This window comes from Cyberlindnera jadinii, assembly GCF_001661405.1.
Source record: "Cyberlindnera jadinii NRRL Y-1542 unplaced genomic scaffold CYBJAscaffold_11, whole genome shotgun sequence".
In the NCBI taxonomy this organism is placed as follows: Eukaryota; Fungi; Ascomycota; class Saccharomycetes; order Phaffomycetales; family Wickerhamomycetaceae; genus Williopsis; species Williopsis jadinii.
In genome coordinates this window covers 389,296-414,580 of record NW_017963662.1, presented here as the reverse complement: position 1 = coordinate 414,580, position 25,285 = coordinate 389,296, and the positions used below count along the sequence as shown (strand labels likewise).

General features: G+C 41.6%; 15 protein-coding genes across 15 annotated transcripts; 8 read left to right on the top strand and 7 right to left on the bottom strand.

Moving 5' to 3' along the window:
* Positions 1-121: 121 nt before the first annotated feature.
* Positions 122-1,672, top strand: CYBJADRAFT_129739 (putative cystathionine gamma-synthase; the record flags this gene model as incomplete). Its single annotated transcript, XM_020212871.1, has 1 exon — positions 122-1,672. The coding sequence occupies one exon, from the start codon at positions 122-124 to the stop codon at positions 1,670-1,672; it is 1,551 nt and encodes a 516-aa protein (XP_020069496.1).
* Positions 1,673-1,718: 46 nt separating this feature from the next.
* On the bottom strand, positions 1,719-2,298 carry RAD10 (DNA repair protein RAD10; the record flags this gene model as incomplete). The annotated part of the gene is made up of 2 exons (XM_020217192.1): positions 1,836-2,298; positions 1,719-1,771 (listed from the first exon to the last, which is right to left on the bottom strand). Exons 1-2 carry the CDS (start codon positions 2,272-2,274, stop codon positions 1,719-1,721), a joined length of 492 nt encoding a protein of 163 aa, XP_020069495.1. The 5' UTR covers positions 2,275-2,298.
* Positions 2,299-2,407: 109 nt separating this feature from the next.
* On the top strand, positions 2,408-3,031 carry GIM5 (Gim5p). Its single transcript, XM_020213183.1, has 2 exons — positions 2,408-2,437; positions 2,497-3,031. Exons 1-2 carry the CDS (start codon positions 2,422-2,424, stop codon positions 2,961-2,963), a joined length of 483 nt encoding a protein of 160 aa, XP_020069494.1. The 5' UTR covers positions 2,408-2,421; the 3' UTR covers positions 2,964-3,031.
* Positions 3,032-3,190: 159 nt separating this feature from the next.
* UTP14 (Utp14p) lies at positions 3,191-5,801 on the top strand. Its single transcript, XM_020216978.1, has one exon. The coding sequence runs from the start codon at positions 3,216-3,218 to the stop codon at positions 5,781-5,783; it is 2,568 nt and encodes an 855-aa protein (XP_020069493.1). The 5' UTR covers positions 3,191-3,215; the 3' UTR covers positions 5,784-5,801.
* On the bottom strand, positions 5,740-6,599 carry PRE8 (proteasome core particle subunit alpha 2). Its single transcript, XM_020215488.1, has one exon. The coding sequence runs from the start codon at positions 6,570-6,572 to the stop codon at positions 5,820-5,822; it is 753 nt and encodes a 250-aa protein (XP_020069492.1). The 5' UTR covers positions 6,573-6,599; the 3' UTR covers positions 5,740-5,819.
* Positions 6,600-6,722: 123 nt separating this feature from the next.
* CYBJADRAFT_185923 (uncharacterized protein) lies at positions 6,723-7,427 on the bottom strand (the record flags this gene model as incomplete). Its single annotated transcript, XM_020217191.1, has 2 exons — positions 7,285-7,427; positions 6,723-7,230 (listed from the first exon to the last, which is right to left on the bottom strand). Exons 1-2 carry the CDS (start codon positions 7,302-7,304, stop codon positions 6,723-6,725), a joined length of 528 nt encoding a protein of 175 aa, XP_020069491.1. The 5' UTR covers positions 7,305-7,427.
* Positions 7,428-7,478: 51 nt separating this feature from the next.
* CYBJADRAFT_191231 (DUF602-domain-containing protein) lies at positions 7,479-8,543 on the top strand (the record flags this gene model as incomplete). The annotated part of the gene is made up of 2 exons (XM_020217396.1): positions 7,479-7,484; positions 7,547-8,543. The coding sequence occupies 2 exons, from the start codon at positions 7,479-7,481 to the stop codon at positions 8,135-8,137; spliced, it is 597 nt and encodes a 198-aa protein (XP_020069489.1). The 3' UTR covers positions 8,138-8,543.
* On the bottom strand, positions 8,156-8,543 carry COX14 (Cox14p). Its single transcript, XM_020213407.1, has 2 exons — positions 8,325-8,543; positions 8,156-8,273 (listed from the first exon to the last, which is right to left on the bottom strand). Exons 1-2 carry the CDS (start codon positions 8,478-8,480, stop codon positions 8,235-8,237), a joined length of 195 nt encoding a protein of 64 aa, XP_020069490.1. The 5' UTR covers positions 8,481-8,543; the 3' UTR covers positions 8,156-8,234.
* A 61-nt stretch (positions 8,544-8,604) lies between these two features.
* MSC1 (double-strand break repair enhancer MSC1) lies at positions 8,605-10,425 on the bottom strand. Its single transcript, XM_020215487.1, has one exon. It carries the CDS (start codon positions 10,317-10,319, stop codon positions 8,730-8,732), a length of 1,590 nt encoding a protein of 529 aa, XP_020069488.1. The 5' UTR covers positions 10,320-10,425; the 3' UTR covers positions 8,605-8,729.
* Positions 10,426-11,279: 854 nt separating this feature from the next.
* Positions 11,280-12,944, top strand: RSC9 (Rsc9p). Its single transcript, XM_020215486.1, has one exon. The coding sequence runs from the start codon at positions 11,357-11,359 to the stop codon at positions 12,896-12,898; it is 1,542 nt and encodes a 513-aa protein (XP_020069487.1). The 5' UTR covers positions 11,280-11,356; the 3' UTR covers positions 12,899-12,944.
* Positions 12,945-13,732: 788 nt separating this feature from the next.
* CYBJADRAFT_168735 (uncharacterized protein) lies at positions 13,733-14,458 on the top strand. The gene is made up of 2 exons (XM_020215485.1): positions 13,733-14,219; positions 14,397-14,458. Exon 1 carries the CDS (start codon positions 13,826-13,828, stop codon positions 14,090-14,092), a length of 267 nt encoding a protein of 88 aa, XP_020069486.1. The 5' UTR covers positions 13,733-13,825; the 3' UTR covers positions 14,093-14,219; positions 14,397-14,458.
* Positions 14,459-14,733: 275 nt separating this feature from the next.
* Positions 14,734-16,299, top strand: ERG13 (hydroxymethylglutaryl-CoA synthase). Its single transcript, XM_020213406.1, has 2 exons — positions 14,734-14,877; positions 14,937-16,299. The coding sequence occupies exons 1-2, from the start codon at positions 14,821-14,823 to the stop codon at positions 16,221-16,223; spliced, it is 1,344 nt and encodes a 447-aa protein (XP_020069485.1). The 5' UTR covers positions 14,734-14,820; the 3' UTR covers positions 16,224-16,299.
* Positions 16,300-16,822: 523 nt separating this feature from the next.
* RPM2 (ribonuclease P) lies at positions 16,823-19,292 on the top strand. Its single transcript, XM_020217579.1, has one exon. The coding sequence runs from the start codon at positions 17,020-17,022 to the stop codon at positions 19,231-19,233; it is 2,214 nt and encodes a 737-aa protein (XP_020069484.1). The 5' UTR covers positions 16,823-17,019; the 3' UTR covers positions 19,234-19,292.
* Positions 19,293-19,350: 58 nt separating this feature from the next.
* On the bottom strand, positions 19,351-21,099 carry CYBJADRAFT_163620 (F-box protein; the record flags this gene model as incomplete). The annotated part of the gene is made up of 1 exon (XM_020213785.1): positions 19,351-21,099. One exon carries the CDS (start codon positions 21,097-21,099, stop codon positions 19,351-19,353), a length of 1,749 nt encoding a protein of 582 aa, XP_020069483.1.
* Positions 21,100-21,218: 119 nt separating this feature from the next.
* On the bottom strand, positions 21,219-25,265 carry TRM732 (tRNA methylation protein TRM732). The gene has a single exon (XM_020215484.1). It carries the CDS (start codon positions 25,225-25,227, stop codon positions 21,259-21,261), a length of 3,969 nt encoding a protein of 1,322 aa, XP_020069482.1. The 5' UTR covers positions 25,228-25,265; the 3' UTR covers positions 21,219-21,258.
* Between the last annotated feature and the right edge of the window lie 20 nt (positions 25,266-25,285).

Sequence of the window (25,285 nt, the reverse complement as noted above, 5' to 3'; positions counted from 1 at the left end):
TGGAGGTGTACGCCAGCACTATTGTAAAGTTTCAAGTTCTTTCTGACAAAACATCCCTTGGATTGAACACTCAGGTTTCGAACTCGAGCTGCTAATTCAATCGAAGCCAGTGATTTTACCAATGACACTCCCATCACAAGAACTCGGCACAAGTATCCCAATAACTTCAAAGCATGCGATAAGCGTAACATTACCAACATGGCAATTGGTACTTGATTTCTTAGAACGTGACGAATCGGTTCTTCAGAAGATGCCCATGGGCTATCCACGTTTCCAGATCCACCCAAGCATTAAGAAGCTGTGTGCCTACCTTGAAGGTCTGTATGCGAAGGAAGGTGAAGTGGCATTTGTCTTTCCAACTTATAACGTTGCAAAGCGTTGCTGTGATTTCGTTGTTGAAAAGAGTGAGATCATTCCAAACGTGAGGGTCTTGCAATTGGCTGCAGTCTCACCAAAGGGTGAATGTGAAATGGATGTTGTTTTCCTTCCAGAATCGGAATTTGCACTGGCAAAAACATATTGGGAGTATTCAGGTCAAGGAATCTCTTCTAGATTTGCAGAGTATGTTTTATACCATTGCGAGATCAAACAAAGAGCATTGGGGAGTTCCAATACTCTCAAGTTAAGCAATGCAAAAGATCTTGTGAGATCACGCATTGCTGATATCTTAAACGACAATGGGTCAAAGTCACAACATACCGATAAAGATGACATTTATCTATACCCAAGTGGAATGTCCACCATATTCAACATTCATAGGTGTATGTTGGACACTTTGCCTAATGCTAAGTCTGTTTGTTTTGGATTCCCATTCGTTGATACCTTGGGCATCCTCAAAGATGTCGGTCCAGGTGTTCATTTCTATGGGTTTGGTGACGAGGAATCACTTGACTCACTAGAGGATAGGTTGGCAAACGGCGAACGGATTCTCGGTTTGTTCTGTGAATGTCCTTCAAATCCATTATTGAAAACTCCAAACCTACAAAGACTTCATGAATTGTCTATTCGTTATAGATTCCCAGTAGTAGTGGATGACACAATAAGTGGGTTCTATAAAGTTGACGTGAGACCATATGCAGATGTAATTGTTTCTTCTCTAACGAAGTTCTTCTCTGGCGAAGCAGATTTGATGGCTGGGTCCTTGATCTTGAACAAAGAGTCCAGTTTTTATAACACCTTCAAGAAGTATTTCAATCAAAGCTTTGAAGACACATTCTGGGAAGAGGATGCCATTCAACTGGAGATTAACTCTCGTGATTTTGTCTCTAGGTGTCAATTGGCTAATACAAACACTGAAGCTGTTCTCTCTCTGTTCAAGGCATGCCCAATCATCAGCAAAGTGTTCCATCCAAGTGTTGACAAGTCCAAAGCGTATTTCGATTCAGTCAAGACTAAACACGGTAGTTACGGTATGTTGATATCAATTGTATTTGAAAAAGAGGAACAATCAGCTGCGTTCTACGACGCTCTTGACTTGCACAAGGGACCATCTCTCGGCACAAACTTCACACTAGTGATACCATTTGTCCTATTGGCCCACTATAAAGAGTTGGATGATGTCAAGCAATGGGGAGTTGATAGAAACCTCATAAGATTGAGCATCGGGTTGGAAGATAAGGAGCTTCTTCTCAAATCGTTCCAAAAGGCATTGGACAGTGCAATGCGTATATAAATGTATCATGTTTTCATGACACTTTTCGTAGCAGTTGCCAGATACGTCAGGTATTTAGCAGCCTGTTCATACGTGAATGCCAGAAGCAGTGTAAAATCGCTATAAAGGCATAGCTTGTTGATCTCTCTCAACAGAGAATCGCTGTTTTCAACATCAACCACACATAGCAATATAGCATTCTTCTTCATGAGTGGCTTCATTCTGTTCTGGATATATTCTGGATGTAGCTTGTGGTACTTCAACGATAAGAATATAACATCTCTTCCATTCACAAGGAAGTCGTAAACGTTACGCTGTTCGACAAAGATATAGTTAACATTTGTCAACGAGCTCATCAAAGGGTTCTGCTTCTGCCTCGAGTTGACGTTGAGTGATGAAGGCTTTGGCACTTTGGGCCCTTGTGACCGAGACTTGTCCTGGTTGAAGGCATTGATCCTCTTCTGCCCAATATGTGGTGATGGCTGTCTCTGCACTGGTTGTGGAGATTGCTGTTGCCTTTGTACTTGTTTATTCTCCGGCTCCCTCGCCACTTCGCCATTCTCCCTGAGTCTCTGAACACCAGCTAGAATACTCGCAAAGGACGTAGAATCCTGATTATCCATATCGATGATGATTCTTAACGTCCCGTTACCCTGTGTTGTTTTCACGATGATGTGTGGTGTGTGTATGGTCAAATTGGTGAAAAATCCAGCGTTTCCTTTTCTTCAACACACTTTCAGCAAAACGCCAATTACTAATCACCACAAGCAATGTCAGGAAAGACCAGTAAGTGTGCTCTTAGTGTATGTGTGGCTATGTTACCTCAAAGATACTAACGATACCAGTTGATATAACCAAACTCGAGCCAGAACAACTGATCCAACTCAGAAAGCAATTTGAAGATGAGATGGAACACTTTTCCACTTCTTTAAGTGCTTTGAACATGGCCCTGGGGAAATACAAGGAGTGTATCAACAACGTGAAGCAGGTATCTACAGAGGGCAATGAAGGGAAAGAATTACTGGTGCCATTATCAGGATCGCTGTACGTTCCAGGCAAAGTGAAGGATAACAACAAGTTCCTCGTTGATGTTGGTACCGGCTATTACATCGAAAAGTCCAGTGAGGATGCAATCAAGTTCTTCGAGGGCAAGGTAACACAGCTGAACAAGGACTCTACAAAGGTTACAGAGATCATCACCGAGAAATCACGAACCATCCAAAGGCTCGATCAAGTGCTTAGAGAGAAAGTCCATCAACGAGAAATGCAAGCTGCTAAATCTACCGCTAACCCACCGATTGAAACCAAATAAATCCTTCTATACTGTGAATATCTCATTGTATGTGAACCATAACACCCAGAAATTCCTGTAATTGATACTGTATTGCGTGTATAATTGAATCATCATCACAGTAGATCGGAATTTATAGTGAATGGTCACGTGACATGTCTGAGTTCCGACTCGAGCTCATCTCATCACAAAAATTTTTCTTTCCTGCTTCATTGGAATTTTTGATGTTTTTATCAATGTTTCATTATAAATAGTAGAACTTCAATTTCGCAAATGGCAAAGGGTTCAAAGGTTAAGAGCCGCAAAGGCCATTCAAAGGCCAAATCTACGAGACGTGCTCAGAATGCTTTTGAAATTGCTAGTGCTCAAGAGAGAGCAAAACATGGTGATTTAGATAGCGATGATGATGATGGTGCCATTGTTAACCCAACGAGAGGATCTGATGATGAAGGTGAGGATCAAGAATTCGAAGATGAAGAGTTGGATTCTGATGAGGCACTAGGATCAGATGACGATTTTGATGTTTTAAGCTCCAAATTCTCTCAGACTCTTAGAGACAAGGCAAAGTCAAAGAAGAAATCAGGTACGAAGCATCAATCTGATGGACAAGAAGAAGAAGAAGAAGAAGAAGGCTATAACAGTATAGACGAATCTGAGCTGGTTCCATTATCTGCAGTTTGGGACTTGGATGAAAAGGACCGGAAAAAGTCTTCTGGAAAGGACATCGTTTTAAATGACGATTGGGAAACCGAATCTTCACAAGAGAGTGAAGACGACTCTGAAAGTGAAGAGGATGATGACGATGAAGAAGAGTTCCCATTTGAACAAGGTGAAAGCGATGAAGATGAAGTTGAGCTGACACAGTTGAAGAAACAACTGCAAAAGGGTGACAAAAGAGGGAAAAAACAGTACCAAGATCTAAATATCGAAGAGAACGAACTTGCACTGCCAGGTGGAGGTGATGCCATCACGCTTACAGATATGATTTCCATCGTTGATAAGGATGCTTCGAAAAATGCAATCTTGATTGATAAGGAGGAAACTGAAACAAGTGGTAAATCCCTAGACGTTCCCTTGCCAAAGAGAATTCAACAAAGACATGAGCGTAAAGCAGCTTATCAAATCTCTAAGGATGAGGTGAATAAGTGGAAGGATACTGTGAAACAGAACAGAAACGCAGAAGTGCTATCCTTCCCGCTGAATCCGAAGGTTCAACATAACGAGGCCTCTTCTTTCGCTTCAACGCCAGCGATGACAGATATGGAGAAGAAGATCAACGGATTACTCACTGAGTCCGCATTACTCAACGAAAACCAAGAGGCTACCTTTGAAGAGATTCAAACTGCCAAGATGTCACCTGAAGAGGTCAGAAAGAGAACTGCTGAATTGAGAAAGATGAGGGAACTTATGTTCAGACAAGAGAGAGAAGCTAAAAGATTGAAAAAGATCAAGTCTAAGAGCTTCCGTAGAATCAAGAAGAAGGAGATGCTCAAGAATAAAGAGATGATTGACGGCTCAAGTGATGACGAAGATCACGATGCTAAACGTGCTGAGGAGAGAATGTCCTTGAAACATAAAAACAACGCTTATGCCAAGTCTCTTGTGAGATCAGGACTGAGTAAAGATGGTGAAGCCAGAGAGGAAATGGAGGAGATGTTGAGACGTGGTGAAAGACTTAAGGCCAAGATCTTGGATCGTGAAGATGAAGATGAAGAGTTTGGTGACATGAACAACCTCGATTTGGATAAGGAAGTTGACGAATCAAGTGACTCTGAACTCCGTGACAAGTTGGGCAAAACTGGTGTTATGAACATGGCATTCATGAAGAATGCAGAAGCTCGTGAAAGAACTGCGAATGCAGAGGAAAGAGCTCGTCTACAAAAATTGAATGCCACTGGGGATTTAGAACAATTTCAAGAGGATGAAGTAAACTCTGTAAATATCTCTATAAATCCTGGAAGAAGAGTTTATACACCAGGTGCTGGTGTTTCCAAGGCTGAAATTTCACGTGTGAATAAGCAAGTTGTTGAGGAGGAAGCTATTGATAGCTCTAAGAGTCTCCCGAATAGACTTGTGAAAGCACATGAGGGTAAATCCAAGAAGGTGTCACCCGAATCTGAACAAGAAGGTGATGATGACGATGAAATACCATGGATGGCAAAGGATGACAAGCAGGTACAAAAGAGTAGAAAGGTGAAAGTCATTGACTCCAATTCTTCCAAGTTGGAGAAGAGTGGGAATAAGATTAGCAAACAACAGAAGAAGCGTAAAGCAAATGAGATGGATGCAGATGATGAGATCCTGGAGATGGATGGTGTCATGAAACTCGTTGATCCACATGGAGAAGATTCTGGAAAAGAGGAAGAGGATGAGTCTCAAGTTCGTATGTTCAAACAGACCGATATGATGAAACAGGCATTTGCTGGCGATGAAGATGTCATTGCGGAGTTCAATGCCGAGAAGCGTAAGATTGTTGAAGATGAGGGAGATCAGGTTGAAGACTTGACACTGCCTGGCTGGGGTGATTGGGTAGGTGGTAACCATAAAACGAAAAAGAACAAAGTTCTCAAGAAGAAGAAGGGAATAGTCGATGCCAATAACCGTAAGGACAGGTTCAAGCAAAATGTTATCATCAACGAAAAGGTGAACAAGAAGAATGCCAAATACCAGGCACAAAATGTTCCATTCACATTTGAAACCAAGGATCAATACGAGAGAAGTTTAAGAATGCCTATTGGACAAGAATGGACTTCTAGAGAGACGCATCAAAGACTTACAATGCCAAAGATCACTACAAAGCGTGGTGTTGTTATAGATCCATTAAAAGCACCTTTCAAATAGAAAGAAATGAAAAGGAGAGTGGGTGGTTATTCTTCTTCATAAACTATCTAATCTATCGTTAATCTCCTGTGGCGTAAGTTTTCTAAATCTTGGTCCAACTTGGTCTTTGACTCCTTGGAACCCTAACAGGGAATCGTTTGGTTCACCAATGACGGCGATTTCCACAGTGTCACCGTTCATATCACCTTCGATAGACTCCTTCAAAGTCAGTAGCGCAATATGAATCGCATCTTCCAGCTCCAATTCTTCGTTCCATCTCTTCTCCAAGAAGGTCTTTGCAGCAACAGAGCCCTTTCCAATAGCCGTAGCCTTCCAAGGGAAGTACGAGCCTGAAGGGTCAACTTGGTATAGACCAAATTTGTTATGATCGTCATAACCTGCAACCAATAACGAGACACCAAAAGGTCTAACACCACCTGATTGCGTGGACTCCTGCATAACTTTAGCAATCTCACTGACCAAGATCTTTGTTGGTGGGTACTCGTTGTAGATTCTCTTGTAATTTGTATGAGAGACTTTTCTTGCCTTATCCACCAGAACACGGAAGTCTGGGCCCATTCCTGAATAGACAGCACCAATGTCTGGAGTTATAAGAGAGATCTTGGACAGCGAGTCCTTGTTGAGTAGAGTAGAATTCGCCTTCTTCTCAGTGGCCAACACTATACCGTTGGTCGCCTTGATACCCAAGGAGGTGACACCTTGTTTCACCGCATTGAGAGCATATTCGATCTGCACAAGTTTACCACTTGGTGAGAATGTTGTTAAGGAGAAGGAGTATCTATCAGCCATTGTTTGTTTCTAATGTTTGATGGTTTCCTATGGCTTCACAGTTGTTGTTTTGATGGTTCTGTTTTGATTTTTCGCCATCCCGGGACAATTTACCCGTGAGAAAAATGGCAGATTACTTCTACTACTATTACGATCACCACAATATACCATTTATGATCTAAACTTCCTCTGCGATAGTATTAACTGTCTTTGCAAGTCCCTTGGAACAGCTTTTGAATGCATGAAATTACACATACCACCACGTTCGCAGCTCTTAGTCTCATGTTGACGACAAATGGCATCCTTAAAGTGTGATACTGGACTCAGTTCACAATAAACAGGTCTACCATTGTACCAACGCGAGCTGAAGTTATCCCTTGCCCTGAGAGCATCTTCTTCTTTGGCAAACTTAACGTAGACGTTTCCGTTCAAATGGTCATTCTCGTTCTCACAAACAACAAGGTCTTCGACCTGTCCAATCAGTGAGCTCTCCACAAAGATATCCTTATAAAAGTTCTCAAACTCCTGGTCTTTCTTCTTGGCTTCATCCAACTGGTTCCCCAAGTCTTGTGGTCTGTATAGATTCGTCAGGATGATCGTATGTGAATGTGAAGGTCTTGTGTGCTTTCTAGAACATTTCTCACCATGACGGCATGCTCCAATTTTGGTGTAAAATTGACTTGAATATATCCCAGTTAGTAAAGAAACAAACACACGGTGCAAATATACTCACCATATAATGGAATCCGACATATCCTCTCCCAGTTTATTGGTTTGTTAAATTCTGATGACAAAAGAGTACAAGTTTTGTACGTTCTTTCCTTTTGGTGATGATTTCAGTTTTTGCTTTTTTTTGGTGCGAAGGGCCTCTTCTCTGGTGCATTTTGACATCTTTCCACCGTCAAAAGAGAAACACCAAAGCACACGATGGGCGTAAGTTTACTCATCCCTAGTGATACTATAAGGGAGAATAGCATATACTGACAAAGCTGTAGGCAGATGGGTCGGTTAAACTCAAGCGTAAAGAGCTTGTAAAGGAATCGAAAGGCGACAAGATTGATAGAATCGCACAGATAGAATACAACAATGAACGATGGACAACGTGTCAGCTGAGTAACAAACCGCTCCGAGACCCCGTGGTGAGTGATTATAAAGGCTTGCTCTACAATAAGGAGTCGATATTGGAGTACTTGGTTGAGCCAGACAACTTCAATGAAAAGCAGAGGCAGAATCTATCGCATATAAAATCTCTGAAGGATGTTGTTGCCTTAAAGACACACAACTTCAAGTGTCCATTGAGTGATAAGGAACTGGGCAATGGAGGCATAAACTACGTCTATCTCATTCCCTGTGGTGACTGTATGGCGCAAAAATGTCTAGAGCTGAACGATACGAGACAGTGTCCTGTTTGCGACCTACCATATGAGGACACCATCGTGATTAATCCAACGTCATCAGAAACCGTCCAAGAGTTGGAAAAGAGAATGGAGATCCTAGGATCAAAGGGGCTGACACACTCCTTAAAGAAGCTCAAAAGAAAGAAACCAAGTACAAATAGATCAAGCAAGAAACAAAAGAAATCCTGATAGACTGTTTTTTTTTTTCATATACAGAAAGAGGAACGTATGGACAAGAATTTGAGAGCATATGAACAAAATAAAAGCACCATTGGTTTGAAAAACATCACTGTTGTGGTTGTTGTTGGTCTTCCTCCGCAGGTTTCTATCAACAAGTTAGTTATCATTCATCAGGGTTCCAATATGATATACTTACAGCAGCCAATTGTTGTTGTTGTTCAAACTTCTTTCCATTCTGATAGATGGTCCACGATAATCCACCAACGATGTAGAAACAACCACCAACAAGGGTCAGAACTGTTAGACGATGTACTGTATCAGCAACTCTTGTGTACCATGCGTATTTAGCCATCTTTGTTTTGTTATGGGGTTTGTAGAACTTGGTTTCGTTTTTGTGATCAAAACACAAGGGAGCTTGTACGTTTTTGTGGTCTCGCTTTTTTTTTTTGGAGGGAACTACAGAAAATTTGATCGAAGCCCGAATGTATTTCCCCTGGGAAGATTATATTATATTATACACATTATAATTATAATCTTAAGCTACACGTTCCCTAGGGACATCTTTGTTTTATGCTTTGTGCTTTGAAGAAAACTATAAGATTTATTGTTTCAACTGTAAGCGGATGTAGTTGATAAGGGCTCTCCAGTAGTACAAAGCGTTGTTGAAGAAACTAGCTGCAACGTACTTCACTTGGGCTCTAACACCATTGGCAGAATCGGATGCACTGGAGGAGAATCCATCACCGTTGATAAACCACACGGTATTTTGTTTGGCCTTGGCCAACAACTCCTCCCTCTTGGTGGTCTTTGTCTTGATTCCAAAGCTGGAGAGATACTTCTTCAGATCAGAGTCACTCCACTTGTCAAAGAGCGTTGCTTTCTTCGTACCATATCCAGTAGCGTCTGCAACCTTTTCCTGAGCAGTTTGGGCAAGCCCTTCAGCTCCAGAGACGAAGGACTTGTAAGCTTCATTGGCCCTTGAGTACAAGTCTTGGGACCCTTGCTGGACATTCGAGCCTTGTTCCTCGAGCCATTTCTGAACATTCTCTTTGCTCCAACCTTCGAAGAAGGCATCGCTGTTGAAATTCTTGATTGGCTTGTACTTGTTCTCCTTCACGAGGTTCACCAAGTCATATCTCGTAGAAAACATTGGGATCTTGACATCACGAGCTTCCAAAAAAGCCCTCAGACGTGACTTGCTCCAATCATCAACACCAACTAAAAACGTATCGTTGATGACTTCATCAGCCTTCTTAGATCCCTTTTCCAAATATGGTGAAGCGGTTTTAGAAGCCTTTGAGACCCAATAGTCGATATCACCTTTCAGGTCGCTTGAGTGCTTTGAAGCCAAGGCTAACAGCTCTTTCTGGTTGTTTTTTGCAGACTCTTGCAATTCAACGCCATGAGTCTTTAACCAGGAGTACAACTGGGACTCTGTCCAGGAGTTGAAAACATCATCTTTCAACTCGCCAGCTTTGTCAAATAGTGACTTTGAGGTTAAGTCCAAGGAATCCAAAACACTGTCACGCTCATCAATGGCATATTGTGATGCCCTGTAAGCATTGTCACGAACTTTGCGAACCAACTCGTCTTTGGAAGCCTTCGTAGAAGAGTATTCAACGCCGTACTGCTTCAACCATTTTTCCAAGTCAGACTTGTCCCATGAAGAGTAGAGCCAATCTCCTGGATATTTACCAGAGGACTTGAAGTGCTTTGCAATGGCATCATAGTTGTCCTGTGCCAGCTTCTCCAATTGGGAACGTGTAACGCTCTTGGTCTTATCGTACTTAATGCCCGCAGCTTGAAGCAACTTTTCCAGCTCAGTAGTGGACCATGTAGCAAACACCCAACCTTTCAAGTTATCAAAATCGGCTTGAGAATACCAATCGTTGACGGTCTTTGTGGCCTCTGTTGAAGCACCCAACACCTTTTGCTTGATAGACTCGAAACTAAACCAAGAAGGCTCTGAAGGATATGTTGGTGCTCTTTGGTTGGCACGCAGTTGCCATTGTTTCTTACTCAAATCTCTCAACTCCTGTAGTGTGGCTTTCTTTTCATCGTATGAGACCGAGGTGTCTCTGAGATAATCTCTGAGGTCCTCAACATCCCACGAATCAATAACGTTGGTGGAAAGTGCAGCTGATGCACCTGTAATAAGTACCAGTGCTTTTAGCAAGTTTGAAGCTTTCATTACTTTACAGTACTAATGTCCGAATGAACGGGATGCAGAGGAGGGAAAGAGATGGAGCAAAGAGAGGAGCTTTGTTCAATTTATAGAGTTCTAATTCCTATTCCACTACATGGCTCATAGCAATGAACCTGGGGGGGGGGCGCTGAAAAGAAACATCATAGCAAAAAAGCAAGCTTGTTACACAACATGCATAATTCATAAGAGCAATGACGTTTTCGGCCACATGAAAATGTCACCGCTCTCTTAGTTAACGGGCACACACGTGAAAGCAACCAAATAAAGCTTTCCGACAATGGGGACTTTTCATTTGAAAGTTCGAAATCGATTAACTCATTTGATATTTCCCTGTAGGAAAGCCAATGGAAGTTGAACTCGAAAGCCCGCTTGATCTTTTATATACGAAAGAGGTACGTCCCTGCATCGTGGCACGCAATGGCCAAATGAAGAGGTGTATGGGTGTTTCACCACCACTAAATTATGGTATTAGCTTTGTATCGAGTTAAGAGGCAGAACTGTGTGTATGTTTGTACTTTGAAGTACACTTGGTGTCAATTGAGGAGATAATGAATCTTCTCGAGATAAATGCGTGTATTTTTCGATTATAACACTTTGTTTTTTGATGTTAGTTTTATATATGCTCCTCTTTGATTTTTGAATTATATGACTTAAGGCTTCATTTTCTAAGATCTCGGTTGTAAGCGTTTACTGAATCATTTTGAAAGTACGATTGTCATCCACTAATAATCAATCATATTCGAATATCCATAGTAACAGATAGAAAGCCCCTATATTCCGAGGCATTAAACATACAAACTGCCGAATAAATAAAACACCGGCGTGTGAATACTCGCTGCTCTTAACACCCGAACACCAACTGTGTACACTTCTGTGTTTTTTTTTTTTTGCGCAAACCCGTTCGAATTTTCCCTACGGCGGCTCCAAAGAAAATGTAAACAACACCAAACAAACAACTTTGAAGAAAGACCCATCACGTCATCAGGGTCGCACACCAACACTGACACCTGTAGAAGCAAACAATGTCATACACAGATTTCTCGAACTTGGTGGTTCCCACACCAATCTCAATACCAATGGACCATCACATTGCTCCGGGGTCACGTTTGAACATCAACCCGGCTGTTCTGAACCTTCCAGGAACCAATACTCAGGGTGCTGATATCATGACTCAGCTGCAGTTCAGTCTGAAGGCGTCAATCAACTTGGACTGGTGTAAGAGAACGCTGCTGCATTTCAGCAGGGACAGCAATACCTCTTTTATGATCAACCAACCATGGGCGTTGGAATACCTATTGGAGGATCTGCGTTCAAATTTCGATAAGACAAGTGCGTTGACGTTGAGAAACCTATCACAGGATTCGGATTTCACCCAGCTATTGGCATCGAACCCAAGAACTAAGAAAATCCTCCTAGAAGTGTTGGAAAATTTCCAAGATGACAAGGAAGACAAGGCAGTAGAGGAAACTGACCCAAGGTTCAAAAACATCGACGACGAACTGCTGATTTACACTGTCGACATTGTTGAAAGTGTATCGTCTTACTACGCGCCTTTACCTAAGAATGATGACCTCCTCCTATCTTTGAGCCAGATATTCTTACAGAGCAATGATCGTTCGCTGGTTATCTCTCTTATGAGATCATTTGCAAGATTTTTGGTACGCTCGGAAACTACAGAGGACAACTGTGCTTCAAACTTCACTTCGCCGATTTTGGACAGAGTGGCATCTTTCCTCTTGACAAATGACTATGACTTAATCCTAACATCTTTGGATTTCTTGTACCAGTACTCTTTACCGGGAATCGTTAGAGTTTCACACTTGCTGAGATCTACAACTAGACAGGATATACTTAGATCAAGCTTGCCAAAATTGTTAACTTTCCAACAGAATGTTTCAAAGAACCCCAACAATCTCAAATCTTTACAACCTATGAGACTGGTGAAACGTACAAAACCACCAGTTCCAGAGACTGCTCCAAAGTTGTTACCAGAACATTACCGACAAATTTCACTGTTACCTGAACCTTTGAGAGCCACTGCATGGATGAGATGCTGTTATAAGTTTGTACCAACGAGCGATGTTACTCAGATTTCTCTGTGGAAAGCTTATGAACAGCAATTTGAAAAAGATATCACCAAAAAGAAACTCTTACCTGCAGTTGATTTCATCAAAAATGTATCACAGGCATTTAACAATTCCAGTGCGATGGTGATCAACTTGCCTAACGGCCAAAGAAGATTTATTATTAAGGGAATCGAGCCTAGACAGGTCTCAGTTGATATTAAGACAGGTGATTTAGAGGCCTTTGGCCACATTAAACCTAAAGAGGAGAATGAGGTTGTCTCAGCGAAATCTGTCCAAGAACCGGTGCAAGTGTATGTACCACCAACAACTCTTAACGATGTCAACAGTTCCGCAGTTATGCTGTTAACTTCACTGACGAATAACCCACAAGGTGCAGAGTTGTTCAAACCTGACTTTGAAGAGTTGATGAAGTGTTTTGAATCGTTCCCTGTTTTGTTCGATGAATTGGTTGATGTGTTCAAATACTTACAGGATTGATTTTGTTATACAGACAAGAGAGAAGAAATGTTTCAATTTGGCAGGATCGGTGTAGAACTTATTTATGGCTACAAGCTCCTTCACAAGCGATGAACTAATTTCAACCACCACCTTTTGGAGGCTTGGAACGTGCACTAGGGCCGTGGGATAACTTTGGTAGGTTCCGGTCCTTGGCTTTTCAAAAGCGCCCTATTAAGCATGCTCATACTCGGCAATATGTGTACTCAGATATTGACACCAAGAGTATATAAACGTGGATGTGAGCTGTTGTCTGACCACCCTTTTCCCTCTTGAACAAGAGAACCCCATTAAGCACAGGAAGATAATATGTTCGTACTTCCTTGGGGACCATCGTTATTTTTGTCGATAATTACTCTAATCCTTTCAAGTCTTACTCTTTTCTACAATGAACCCCGTTCAGCTGTTTATATCTTTGAGTTGGACTTCACCAAGACAAATTTCTCTCAAGTCATCACCGCTGAAGGTGTCGAAGATGTGAACACATTGTATACAGACCCCTATGTCTTAAGATATGGGCTCTGGGGGTATTGTAAGGGAGTTTATGCACAGAATAGCGATGGTGCAGTCGATACGTCTGTTGTTGTTGAAACGTGGTGCAGCGAAACCAGTGGTGGCCATGTTGATGACGTTATAGATAGCTTTTTGACGATGATTGAATCACCAGCTGGGCAAGAAGTTAATGTGAGCTCAACGTTCCCTAGAAATCAGGACAGTGACATTGAAGTTGCATATAGAAGTGCACTAGGCGCATTTGTTGCAACATTGCTATCCCTTGTATTACTGGTGACTGTTATTAACCTACATGTCTTCAAGGTTGTTTCAAATATTGTCATCAGCTATATCCTTTGTATAGGTACCTTGTTATCCTTTGTTCAATGGGCTTGCATGGCCATTTTAATATCCACTATGGATGTTTCCATAAGTACGTGGTCCAAACTTACATATGTGACGGTTACAAGAGGTGACTTATGGTTTTCTCTGGCGTTGAGTTCACTGATTATTGGCATCTGTGTCTTCATGTCAATGTTGGGCATCGTCATGTGGCAAGGTAACAAGACCGAGTATCAGCCAGTCCCTCCTGCGACTGCGACCAACGAGTCGGGAAGACTATATACCAGTCAAGAGAATTTGGATGAAATCATTGAGGTATCAGGTGAACGAGCACATGGCTAGACTATGTATCACATTCGACTTTAATGGTCTAGTCAAATAATTATACATGGAGTTTTTTAGGCCATGCATCCAGTGTACATGACAACGTCTGCGTTCGTGAACCCTGTACTAATAATACACCATAGACCTGCTCACAGGCATTAGTATCGCATATTAAACCACATTCAACAATCAACTGTGCTTTCTGTACTAGATAACAATGACTGGGTATATATGAACGTTTGTGACTATTTGGGAACTGAGTCCTCTAACAGTTGTCGCGGGCCTATACATCAGTGCACTAAAACCTGTTTCATTCACTCACCATTTTCCTAACGTCCATTTCCAAACGGCTCAAGCACCTTGGAATAGTGAACTTGTGTTTAATGGCTCTCAACAGCAAATTCACGAGCTTAATAATCCTGTATACGGTATAAAATCGTCACTGTGTGCCCAAGTATCTTGTAATGAAACAACCTCGTGTGTCCATCACAGTATTATGTAATAAATTATATAATCAAACCAACAAAAAGTCACACACACCACCGCACACAAAGAACATTTTTCCCGACAACGCGTCGTTTGATGATTATACGAACGAATTGGGCAACGCGATCATATTTTTCTTCTTTCCTAAACGAGTCTCAGCGTTGTTGGACCAAAAATTTCATCTGTAATCCTCTTCTTTCCTTTCTTCTTCTATGGAAGGATAACGATTCAACAGTCAATCTCCAAATAAACATTCAGTAATGTCACGTCCACAGAACATTGGTATCAAGGCCATCGAGGTCTACATCCCAGGCCAAGTTAGTATAAAGGTGTCTCATTCTGTGTTCCGAACGACTACTAACTCGAAGTCTTGTAGGCCGTAAACCAAGCAGAGTTGGAGAAGTTTGATGGTGTGTCTGCTGGAAAGTACACCATTGGTCTTGGTCAAACCAACATGGGTTTTGTGAACGATAGAGAGGATATCTACTCCATGACCCTTACCGTCTTGTCCAAGCTTATCAAGAACTATGACATTGATGTTAACAACATTGGAAGATTGGAAGTTGGTACAGAGACTTTGCTCGACAAGTCCAAGTCTGTCAAGTCCGTCTTGACTCAATTGCTCGGTGATAACACCGATACTGAAGGTATTGACACCATCAACGCATGCTACGGTGGTACTAACGCCCTTTTCAACTCCATCAACTGGGTTGAATCATCTGCATGGGATGGCCGTGATGCAGTTGTTGTTTGTGGTGACATTGCCATTTATGAAAAGGGTGCTGCAAGACCAACTGGTGGTGCTGGTACCGTTGCCTTGTTGATCGGTCCAGATGCACCAATCGTCTTTGACAACATTAGAGGCTCATTCATGGAGCACGCTTACGACTTCTACAAACCAGACTTCACATCTGAGTACCCATATGTTGATGGTCACTTTTCCCTTGCATGCTACGTTAAGGCCTTGGATAAAGCCTATGCGGCTTACTCTAAGAAGGCCATCAAGGCTGGTGTTGAAAGTGCCACCGCAACTACTGTGGGCGCTACAAAGAGATTTGACTACAACGCATTCCACGTTCCAACTTGTAAATTGGTTGTCAAGTCTTACGCAAGATTGCTCTACAACGACTTCAGAGCCAACCCAGAGTTGTTCCCAGAGGTGGATAAATCACTTGCAGAGATGTCATACGAAGATTCCCTCTCTGATAAGACCGTTGAAAAGACCTTTGTTGCCTTGGCCAAGGAGCTGACCAAAGAAAGAGTTCAACCTTCTTTGCAAGTCCCAACAAACACCGGTAACATGTACACCGCTTCTTTGTACGCAGCATTGTCTTCTTTGTTGTTCTACGTGGGATCTGAAAAGCTTCAAGGAAAGAGAATTGGTCTTTTCTCTTATGGATCAGGATTGGCTGCATCTTTGTTCAGTGCAGTGGTCAAGGGTGATATCACCTACATCACCGAAAAGTTGGACTTGGACAACAAGCTCAACTCTAGAAAAATTGCTACCCCAGATGAGTACGAAGCTGCATTGGCTCTTAGAGAAGCTGCTCATTTGAAGAAGAACTTTACTCCAGTTGGTTCATTGGAAAACGTTGGATCTGGTGTTTACTACTTGACAGAAGTTAACGACAGATTCCACCGTAAGTACGCTGTTAAGGAGTAAGAAGACGAACCAAAGAAATAAAACGAAGATGAAGGATTTGGAGAAAACGAAGTTCTAGGAAAGATTAACTAGATATGATCTATAGTTTTAATGGCATTGATAATTTATTAGGCACATCATCAAGGCAATGGAGAGCACGTAGTGACCAGATTCTAAGCAAGAACCGAACTGAGCGGAGTGCACACTGCTATTGCACTGTGCCTTTGAGTAACAGACTCAAACAACCACACTCATCTAGGCTATTCCACCCTGTAGATAAAAAGGAAGATATAAACCTTCACGTAACCAGAGCAACTAATCTAAGTATCTGTCGCGTCTGTGTGTTGCCCCCTCCAGCTTTCAACCATACCACAAACAGCCAATCACAAAGAGGCAAAATGTGTCCTATTTACAAACAAACATTTTATTCCCCCCCCCCTCCCCAAAAGCGCTCGTACTGGAGTTTACACAATCCTGGTACGTGCAACAAACTCCACAGCTTTATCCCTCAGTTCCGCTTTACTGCCGCTGCAAACGGCTTCTAAAGTCTGGTTTTGAACTGTGTGTGCGCCTCCCAACTATCAAAACCCGAGCCTAGAACAAAGTTTGAAACTTTCAAAGCGCTTTATTGTGTCGCAAATTCGGGCGGTCCAATCACATTCGCGGATTTACCGCCATTCTACGCTTTTTTGTGGTTTTTGTACTGTTCCATTTCCCGCGTAGAAAGAAACCTTTGTTTTGTAATTTTGGGAAACTTATAAACGGTTCGTTTCTTTCAACGGTACGGGAAATTGCTTGCTGATACAAAGGGAATTTGATGATGGATACGTACTTTGCTAGAATGCCATTCAGTTGCTTCAAGTACCAAGGTTTCAGTGCTTCGAAGCGCTATTCTACGGTTGCAGCTAAGCATTCGACTGCGTTCTTTGACTCATCGTACAATCATATCCGTCAAAACTCTCAGCTACAGACTGTTGAGAAAGTTGCCGCCCAAGGTGCTAAACGGTTAGGTAACCCCCATCCTGCTAATGCTGGCTCTGTTCATTATCTCCAGGTTGACACCGATGAGAACAACAACAACAGCTTCAATAATGAGTCAAACGTCAATGCCAGTGCTAATGCTACTGGTAATTTTGTGTTGAAAGGTCCTGTCAATGTTGGTTTGGACAAGGGCGGTAAGAAGCACAATGGTCGTTTGAAACAGACAAATTTGAACAGATCCTTGCAATCACAGATTCAGATGGCACCAGTGACGAACATGCTCGTTTCAAGATTACAGACCAAGAGATTGTTGTACACTGATCACGAAAATAGGGCCGTTGCCGCTGAGATGAAACCATCCGATGAGGTGGCTGCTCAAGAACCGACTCCCGAACCTTCAGTGCATTCAGATGCTAAATATTTCTCTCCCGGGGAGATTGAATACGTTGAGTTGACTGATGACACATTTGTCCAACACCACACCCAAGAGATCCAAAGGGCTTATAGAATGTGTGACTATAACAGAATTAACGCTCTGTACAATGCAATGAAGAGAAACGGTCTAGTGCCTTCTAGAGATGTCTACGATATGGTTTTATCATCGATTGCAATGAGAGACATTGACCATTCAGTTGATGATCAGATGTCCATGATGTTGAATGTTTACTCCGATCTCATTACAAATAAGATCAAACCAGATCTGCACATTTACTCGACGGTTATTTACCAACTGTTGGACAAGTCTATCAAGTGTTACATCGACAAGGATTTGTCGAACAACGGTTGTGATTTCTTCAAAATTGCTATCGATATCTTCAACGCTTCAAACTGCTCTCATATTCAACAGTTTGATGGCGACATCACCGATATGATTCTTGTTGGAATGAACTTGTACCCTGGATTGGTAAACAACACCCAACTCATCAAGATCTTGGAAAAACAACCAAATTTCGTCAAGAATGACATTTACTACTCCGCAATGATTAACTGTTGCAAATTCACAAACGATTCAGAATTGGCCATTCAACTTTACGAAGAATTCAAGCAGAAATCTCTTGAAATTCCAAGCTTAAAGGAGAACCAGTTCGTTATTTATTCTGCATTCATTTCAACCTTGGTTGCCACTAATGAAATTGCATTGGCAACCAAATTCTTAGATAAGCTCTTGACTTCAATCAAGAACTATGAGGATTACGAAACGAAGATCACAATGCTACTTTCTTCTTACCTGCTGCATTTGTCCAAGACGAACTTAGAAAAATCTTTGGAAATTTGGGCCCAATTCAACAGAATTGATTGGATCCCAGAGTTTTCTTATGAATTTTACACCAATTTGTTACAAGATTCCTTGAACTCAACTTCTTATGATATCAGTGTCAAACTTTACAATTACATGTCTGCATTGCCAAGATCAACCGTGGGGAAAGATCTGTCTCTAGATACCATGTTGACCACACCAAGAAGAGTTGAGAATGCAATCTCTCAATTCATGTTGACTGCTTTACAGCATAATGATAAAGCTACAGTTCTTAAAGTGTTGAGAGAGTCTTTTATCAGAAAGACAACCTTTGATCATCAAGTGTATGCTCCATTATTTCATTTCATTCAATCTGATGAGTTGATTATCAAGATTATTAACTCACACGGATTGCAAATTAAGGATGGGTTCAAATTTTTGAATTATCTTACATGTCATGTACCAAACTTACCATTGTATGGCATTTCTGGTACCGAGTTCTTTAAGAGACTTGTGGATGAGTTTTCACTTGAAGAGCCAAATGACTTTTCGGGATTCTTCCAAGTTTGGAAATCTGTATTTGATGACGTTCACACAACTCCTTCTAACGAACTGTTGGAGATTTGTGCACCACTCATCGTGGAATTTTATGATTTGAAGAATTATTATGCCGAGTTACTTTCAAAGGACGTTTTGGACTTTAAGATGACTCTCACTGCATATTTTATAGATCACTATAAACCTGTTGAAGGCGCTTCTAACGTTATGCAACAGGCTACTGCATTGCTTCAAGATATGAAGCTCATGAACTAAAGAGGAAGCGGAAGAAGAAGAAGGAGATGATACGATTATATTATTTATACAGACACCGTCGCCATTACATGACCACCCCTTTAATGACATTTAAAAAAAATGACAAAAATTGTAGATTTAATTATCTAATACCGATCTTCTCAATGCCTCTTCCAAGTGTCTTTCAAACTCTTCGTCGTTATAGTCATCATCGAAATGATGAGCTGAACTATTAGTTGGTTCCGTCGACTCAATGTCAGGTTCGGTTGAGTCTGAGATGATTTGTTCCAGAATGGAATCAGTCAGCGATGATACGCTTTCATTGTCTATCGATTGCTCTTGCATTGACTGATTCAATACCATTGCAAGTTCAATTTCTTCTTCCTGTGTAAGATCATCACCGTTATACCTTGATCGTAGTTCATCCTCAGCATCCTGGAGCTGATGACGATAGTCAATCTCATCAACCTCATTCTTTATTACTTTATGGATTGCATTTTTCCTTTCTCCAATTAATCCGTTGACACTCTTCTTACCCTTTTTCTTTGATGCTGGGACCTTTAAATCACCAACTTGGAAGTAAATCATGATATTTCCCACAATGGCTCCACCAAAGGTGTCTTCATTGTTCCCACCTAGGAATATGTGTGATGTGGATACATCACGTACACCAAAGTATCTCATTGGTAGGGCTTTGTTGATAATACAAAGACGTCTACCTGTGAGTACTTCAAAACAGCCAATCAGCCCATCTGAGCATCCCACAAGTGCTACAGTGGCATTCACTGCAACGCTATTTATACGAAAACCTCTTTTGGTATCAAGAGTGGGCATGATATCAGTCAAAGGCTTATCTAACCCACGGCGTATGTTAAAGATGAGTAGCCTGTTGTCAGTAACCACGGCCAGGTTGAGCCCATCGCCTCCGGCAACTCTTGCATCACAAGGCTTACGAGTCTCTAATGAAACACCGGTAATATGATCACTTCCGTTGACTTTGAAGGAAGTAGATCGGCCAAATGACGAAGATGCGAATGAATAGGCCCATAATTGTGTCTCATGACCAACGATAATTACTTCACCTTCAAAATCGACTTTAAAGAAATCCACGTATTCATCGAAAGGAATCACAGATGTACCTCGAGACGAGCAAAGGACATGCATGTCAGTTTTAGTGACTGCAATGACAGAATCCCTACAGCCCTTCAAGCACTGGACTGAACCATTGAGCTTGTATTCATGTTCAACTTTCATGGTTTTGAAGTCGGACACAAAGATATTCCCCTTATCGTCACCACTATAACAATGAGTTTCATTGCTATATATACACGTGACTTTACTTGGATGCTTTTTATCAAATGGCTTATCATTGGCGTAGTAAAACCTTTGCTGTAGTTGATGGCGGGCGATGACACCATTTATCGTTCCCACAACGGAATCAGTCGGCGATAGACACTGTGTAGTCAAGCCATTCAGAGACGAAGCAGACAATTGTGCTTCCATCTTACCCTTACTGACGTTCACCACAGTTATGATGTCAGACGCATCCTTCACGAAGCACCTCGGATAGACCATCTTTACATCACAAAGCATCGCGTATGGGAATGTGGCAACCTTGATGATCTTTGTGATCTTTGTATCACGTGCCCATCGTCTAAGCATCTGAGACCTGGCAAAGAACTCTTCTGAGAAGTTCTTCGATCTTGTTAGAGAACTGAACTCAGTGACACCGAACTGTCTCTTGAACTGGGTTCTCCAGATCTCAGAGTCATTCACTATCTCTTCAAATATCGGTGAGCTTTTCGACACGTTCTCAAGATCAGCAACGTCTAGTTGTCCCAGAATGCGAACCACTATCTCCAGTGGTAGAGAGAGGAGAGAAGCCATCCTTTAACAGCTCCTCACGCTCCTATATGAGGATATGTCTCACCGTCCTGAGCATCTAAAGCGAAGAGTTGATTGTTTATAAAAAGGCACGTTTTTTTTACATACATTTATGTTACAGCCACTACATCAACATCAACATCCACCTGATGCAGTATTCTATTACAATGCAATATGTAAACCGTTAGCTTGTGCTATAGTTCTAACGTCGGCTGATGATACACCAAATGAATCCAGATGTGCCACTATACAATAAATATCCTCCAACAACGCTTCGTTACTTGCCCATGTTAGAGTGCCATACTGACCACCAGTGGCCTTAATGGTTGCTATAGCACGTCCCTTTATGTGACCAAGGTGGTTGATAACAGACGACCTCTGTTCTTTCGACATAGCATGCTCGCCGTTTCGAAGCATTTGCGATAGCTGCAGATGCTGTTCCAACGATACTCTGTAGATATTCGATTTCTCAATGTTAAACAACACTTTCCCATCATCAGCAGTTTTGAGTGATGGGTTGAACTTCAAGAATTCGTTAACGACAATTGAGATCTCCTCAGAGGTTTGACCAAAGTTTTGAGAAAATTGTTTCGTGTTTACCCATGGCTCAATACCAGAACCATAGACGATGGATGCCAGGTCCCTCACTTCAAAGTCATCATCTGTGAGAAATTGGTATACAAACCAAGAAACTTGTGCATTTTTCTCCAAGTTGAGATATCTGAGACATGACTTCAACGCTGACATACGAACCGGGAATGGTTCATTGTCATTGGAGTTCTTTTCAATAAGGTCAGTCCATTTCTCAAACAATGATTTATCCCTAGCAGCAAACGAACCAAGGAGTTCCAAACAGGAACGTTTGATGTCTTCACCGTATAATTCTTGATCAGTGGCGAATCTAACCAACTCAGAAGCATCAAAGTTTTCAACTAATGGAATAGCCTTAGATCTCACATACGTAAACTCTGTAGGAGCTTTGGCAATATTCTCAATTTCTGCATTTTCAACATTATTTGTGGCACAGTACGCTAGTGATTCGAGTTTGACTTCGAAGTACTTGGATGTCAATCCGATGTCAAGTGTATCATTGTCAACGACAAGCTTAAAAAGCTCTTGAAGATAGAGTTGTTTGGAACCGTCTAATTCGAATACAGAGTTTTCGGAAATGAACAATTCTTTCAAAGAAGTCTTCAAAGAATCTGGAATGACGAAAGATGCAAGAACGTCAACATAAGCCTTTTTGGTTGCAAAGCATTCATTTTTGAGCAATACATCATCAAAGAGCTTAAACAACTTTTCACCAACACTGACATCTTTCGAATTCAACACCTTAACGGCCAACAAATATCCATGCAACTTGTTCTGATTAGCAGTTGAACAGTCATCAAGTAAAAACAATGATTCCCTCACAGAGTCAGTGACAAGGGCAGGTAACGCCCTGGAGGCACATTCTCTAATTTTCCAATGTTTTGTTTCAAGACATCCCCTAATCAATGGTAGAAATTCATCCAGCTCCTGATATCCAGGCGTGCTATCTAGCTTTGATAATATGGTCAAGACTGGGAACAGAGATTCTAAATCATCTCCAATGTCTCTAAGAGTCTTTATCAAGATTGCTTTAATTCCCTTGAATCTAGAAAAGAACACACGAGCCGATAACTTCTTATGTCCAAAGAGTCGGTTTTGTAAAGCGGTAAATAACATTATTGAACAGTTACGCATCGACCAGATCTTAGAGTTGAATGTCGAGATGGAGAGTTCAAGTCCTTTGTAAAGGTATGGAGCACAACAATCCGCGAGTTGAGATTCAATGAATAGTGTCTTAATACAGTTGAAAGCGTGAACTTGAGCGATGTCCATCTTTTCGGATTCTTCTGCAACATCCACAGGAGTTGATGCTACTGCAAATAGTTTATCAAATGCATAGGGAATAAGTTCACGCTCGACAGAAACAACAGCTGTAATCAGGAATGGCAAACCACCAGAACGACGTGTGATAAGTTGTGTCTTTGTTTGAATCAATTCAATGTTTGCATCAAGCCATTTCTTGTTTTGTCCTGGCATACGCTTTTTACATAGAGATGCAATCTTAATAAATGTTGGATACACTGAAGAGAATGCACCTCTGTGGCGAACAGTAGCCAGTTGATCCAACGTAAACTCACCTAGTTTGAGAATATCCTCATCTGAGATATTCATATCTAAGACTTCTTGGAGTAGCAGTGTTGACTCCTTTGTGGATCTCCATGCAAAGCTGAGCACCAATTGGGCCGACCCAACATTGAATTCATCCAGGCCCTCTGGTGAATCGTTAATGAGAATACTCTTAACAAAGGACCAATTTCTTTGGCATAAATCGATCAACGCCTGCGGGTCTTTGTTCTTCTTATCATGACAAAGTATTAAGCGTATTGCTTGGAAGAAACCATCGACTGGGTTTTGAACTCCCTTTTGGATATCTGAAGTTAGAGGGATGGTCCCAACAAGTCTATCATAGATCTGGGAATCGTTGAACAACTTTGTACACATCTCCAATACCTTTGAGCCTGCATCTGCCTTGGTGTAATCTGATAGCATTTCAAATCCAGACTCGATCAAGTTGAGTTTCTCTTCCACAGTCCATTGGATCTTTGATACTTCCAATAGGTAAGTAGCGTTGGAACGGATATCGTTGTAAGTGCTCAAGACTGCATTTAAAAGGCATGTCTTTAAATCTTGATCAAAAATAGAAATTTTGAAAGGGTAGTCAATATCAACATTAAACAGAATTTCAGTATCCAAGTTCGATTCAACAATTTGTCTTAGTACAACCAATCCAGATGAAAGTCTTTGATATGGAGCACCTGGGCTTAGCAGGGTTTTCAAAAATTGAATCATCCACTTGAGAAATTCCTTACACATTTCAACCTCTTTCAACGTTTCCTGTGCTTCATCATGGAGTTCCTTTTTATGCATCATCTTTGCAGCATCTCTGTTCAATGCATATGAGGAATCCTTAATTCTGAAGAGGAATTGTTTGAACATGCTGATAAATTCCATTCTAGTTTCCACCTCTGTATCGACAAAGAACAATGGGATGTATTGTTGCAAAATTTCAAACACTTGAGAGTTTATTGGTCTTGAACCTTTTGGAGAAAATGTTAATAGTTGAAAGATCTTTGTCTTGTACTTCTCTTGGACAAGAAGTTCCACCATCAATTCTTTAGATACGATTTTTGGAAATGGATCATGCTCAATGGCAAGCTGTTGACCAATGTTCAAACAAGAAATCAACAGATCAACATCGTCTTCGATCTTGTGGACAACGATTTTGAACGACGCCGGAGATATCTTGAAAAGAGATGGTAATATGTGGTGTTGAATCCCCTGACGGAGTTTTGGGTCTCTCAAAGAGACAATCACAGACACCCAGTATTGAGACACCCATTCACCAACGTGTGCCTCGTCGACATAGAGTCTTTTCAAGAGAGACGAGATACAGCGTCCAATGAGTGCACCCAAGCCTTTCCAGTTGATCAACGACAATGAACGCTGTATGAAAGATGGATCATTCTTTAGGATATAATGGACATCTTTAAGTTCCTTAGATAAGATCTCCAGCAAATGGTACTTGACCCTTCTGGTGTCCTGTACTTGTAGTGCAATAGATGTCCAATTTTCAAACCTCTTTTGCGAATCGTAACGTTTCAGGAGCGACACAAGCTTCGTGAACAAGTCCTTCAGAGAATTCGACAAGGGAGAACCGGTCTCGTTCCAGTAGTCCAGTGTATAAGAGAACAAAAAGTCCAAACGCTCGTCATTCAACAACGACGGTATCAAATCATGAAAGGCCCTATTTTTCGAGCCCAATGAACCTGAGCGGATGACCCAGATCGACAAGGTGTCTGAGGCAGCCAGCTTAGCAGCGTCTGTGGACTCGGTGCTCTGTAGCACATCGAACAGCAACGTCACAGAGTACTCAAGCGCCGAACCGTAGTGTTCAACCTCCACATCTCTGTTGGCGATGAAGAGCTTACGCAAGTTGTTCACAGCGGCAGCATCCAGCGATAAGCCCGACTTTTCAGTATGGTCTCGACCACGTGCTTCAAGCAGTGCTTCACTAAGAGTTTCAAGTGATAAAGAGCTCATTCTCTCATAGACTGGCCAGTTAGTTCCATCCAACTGTTGAATCATCAACGTTGGCTAA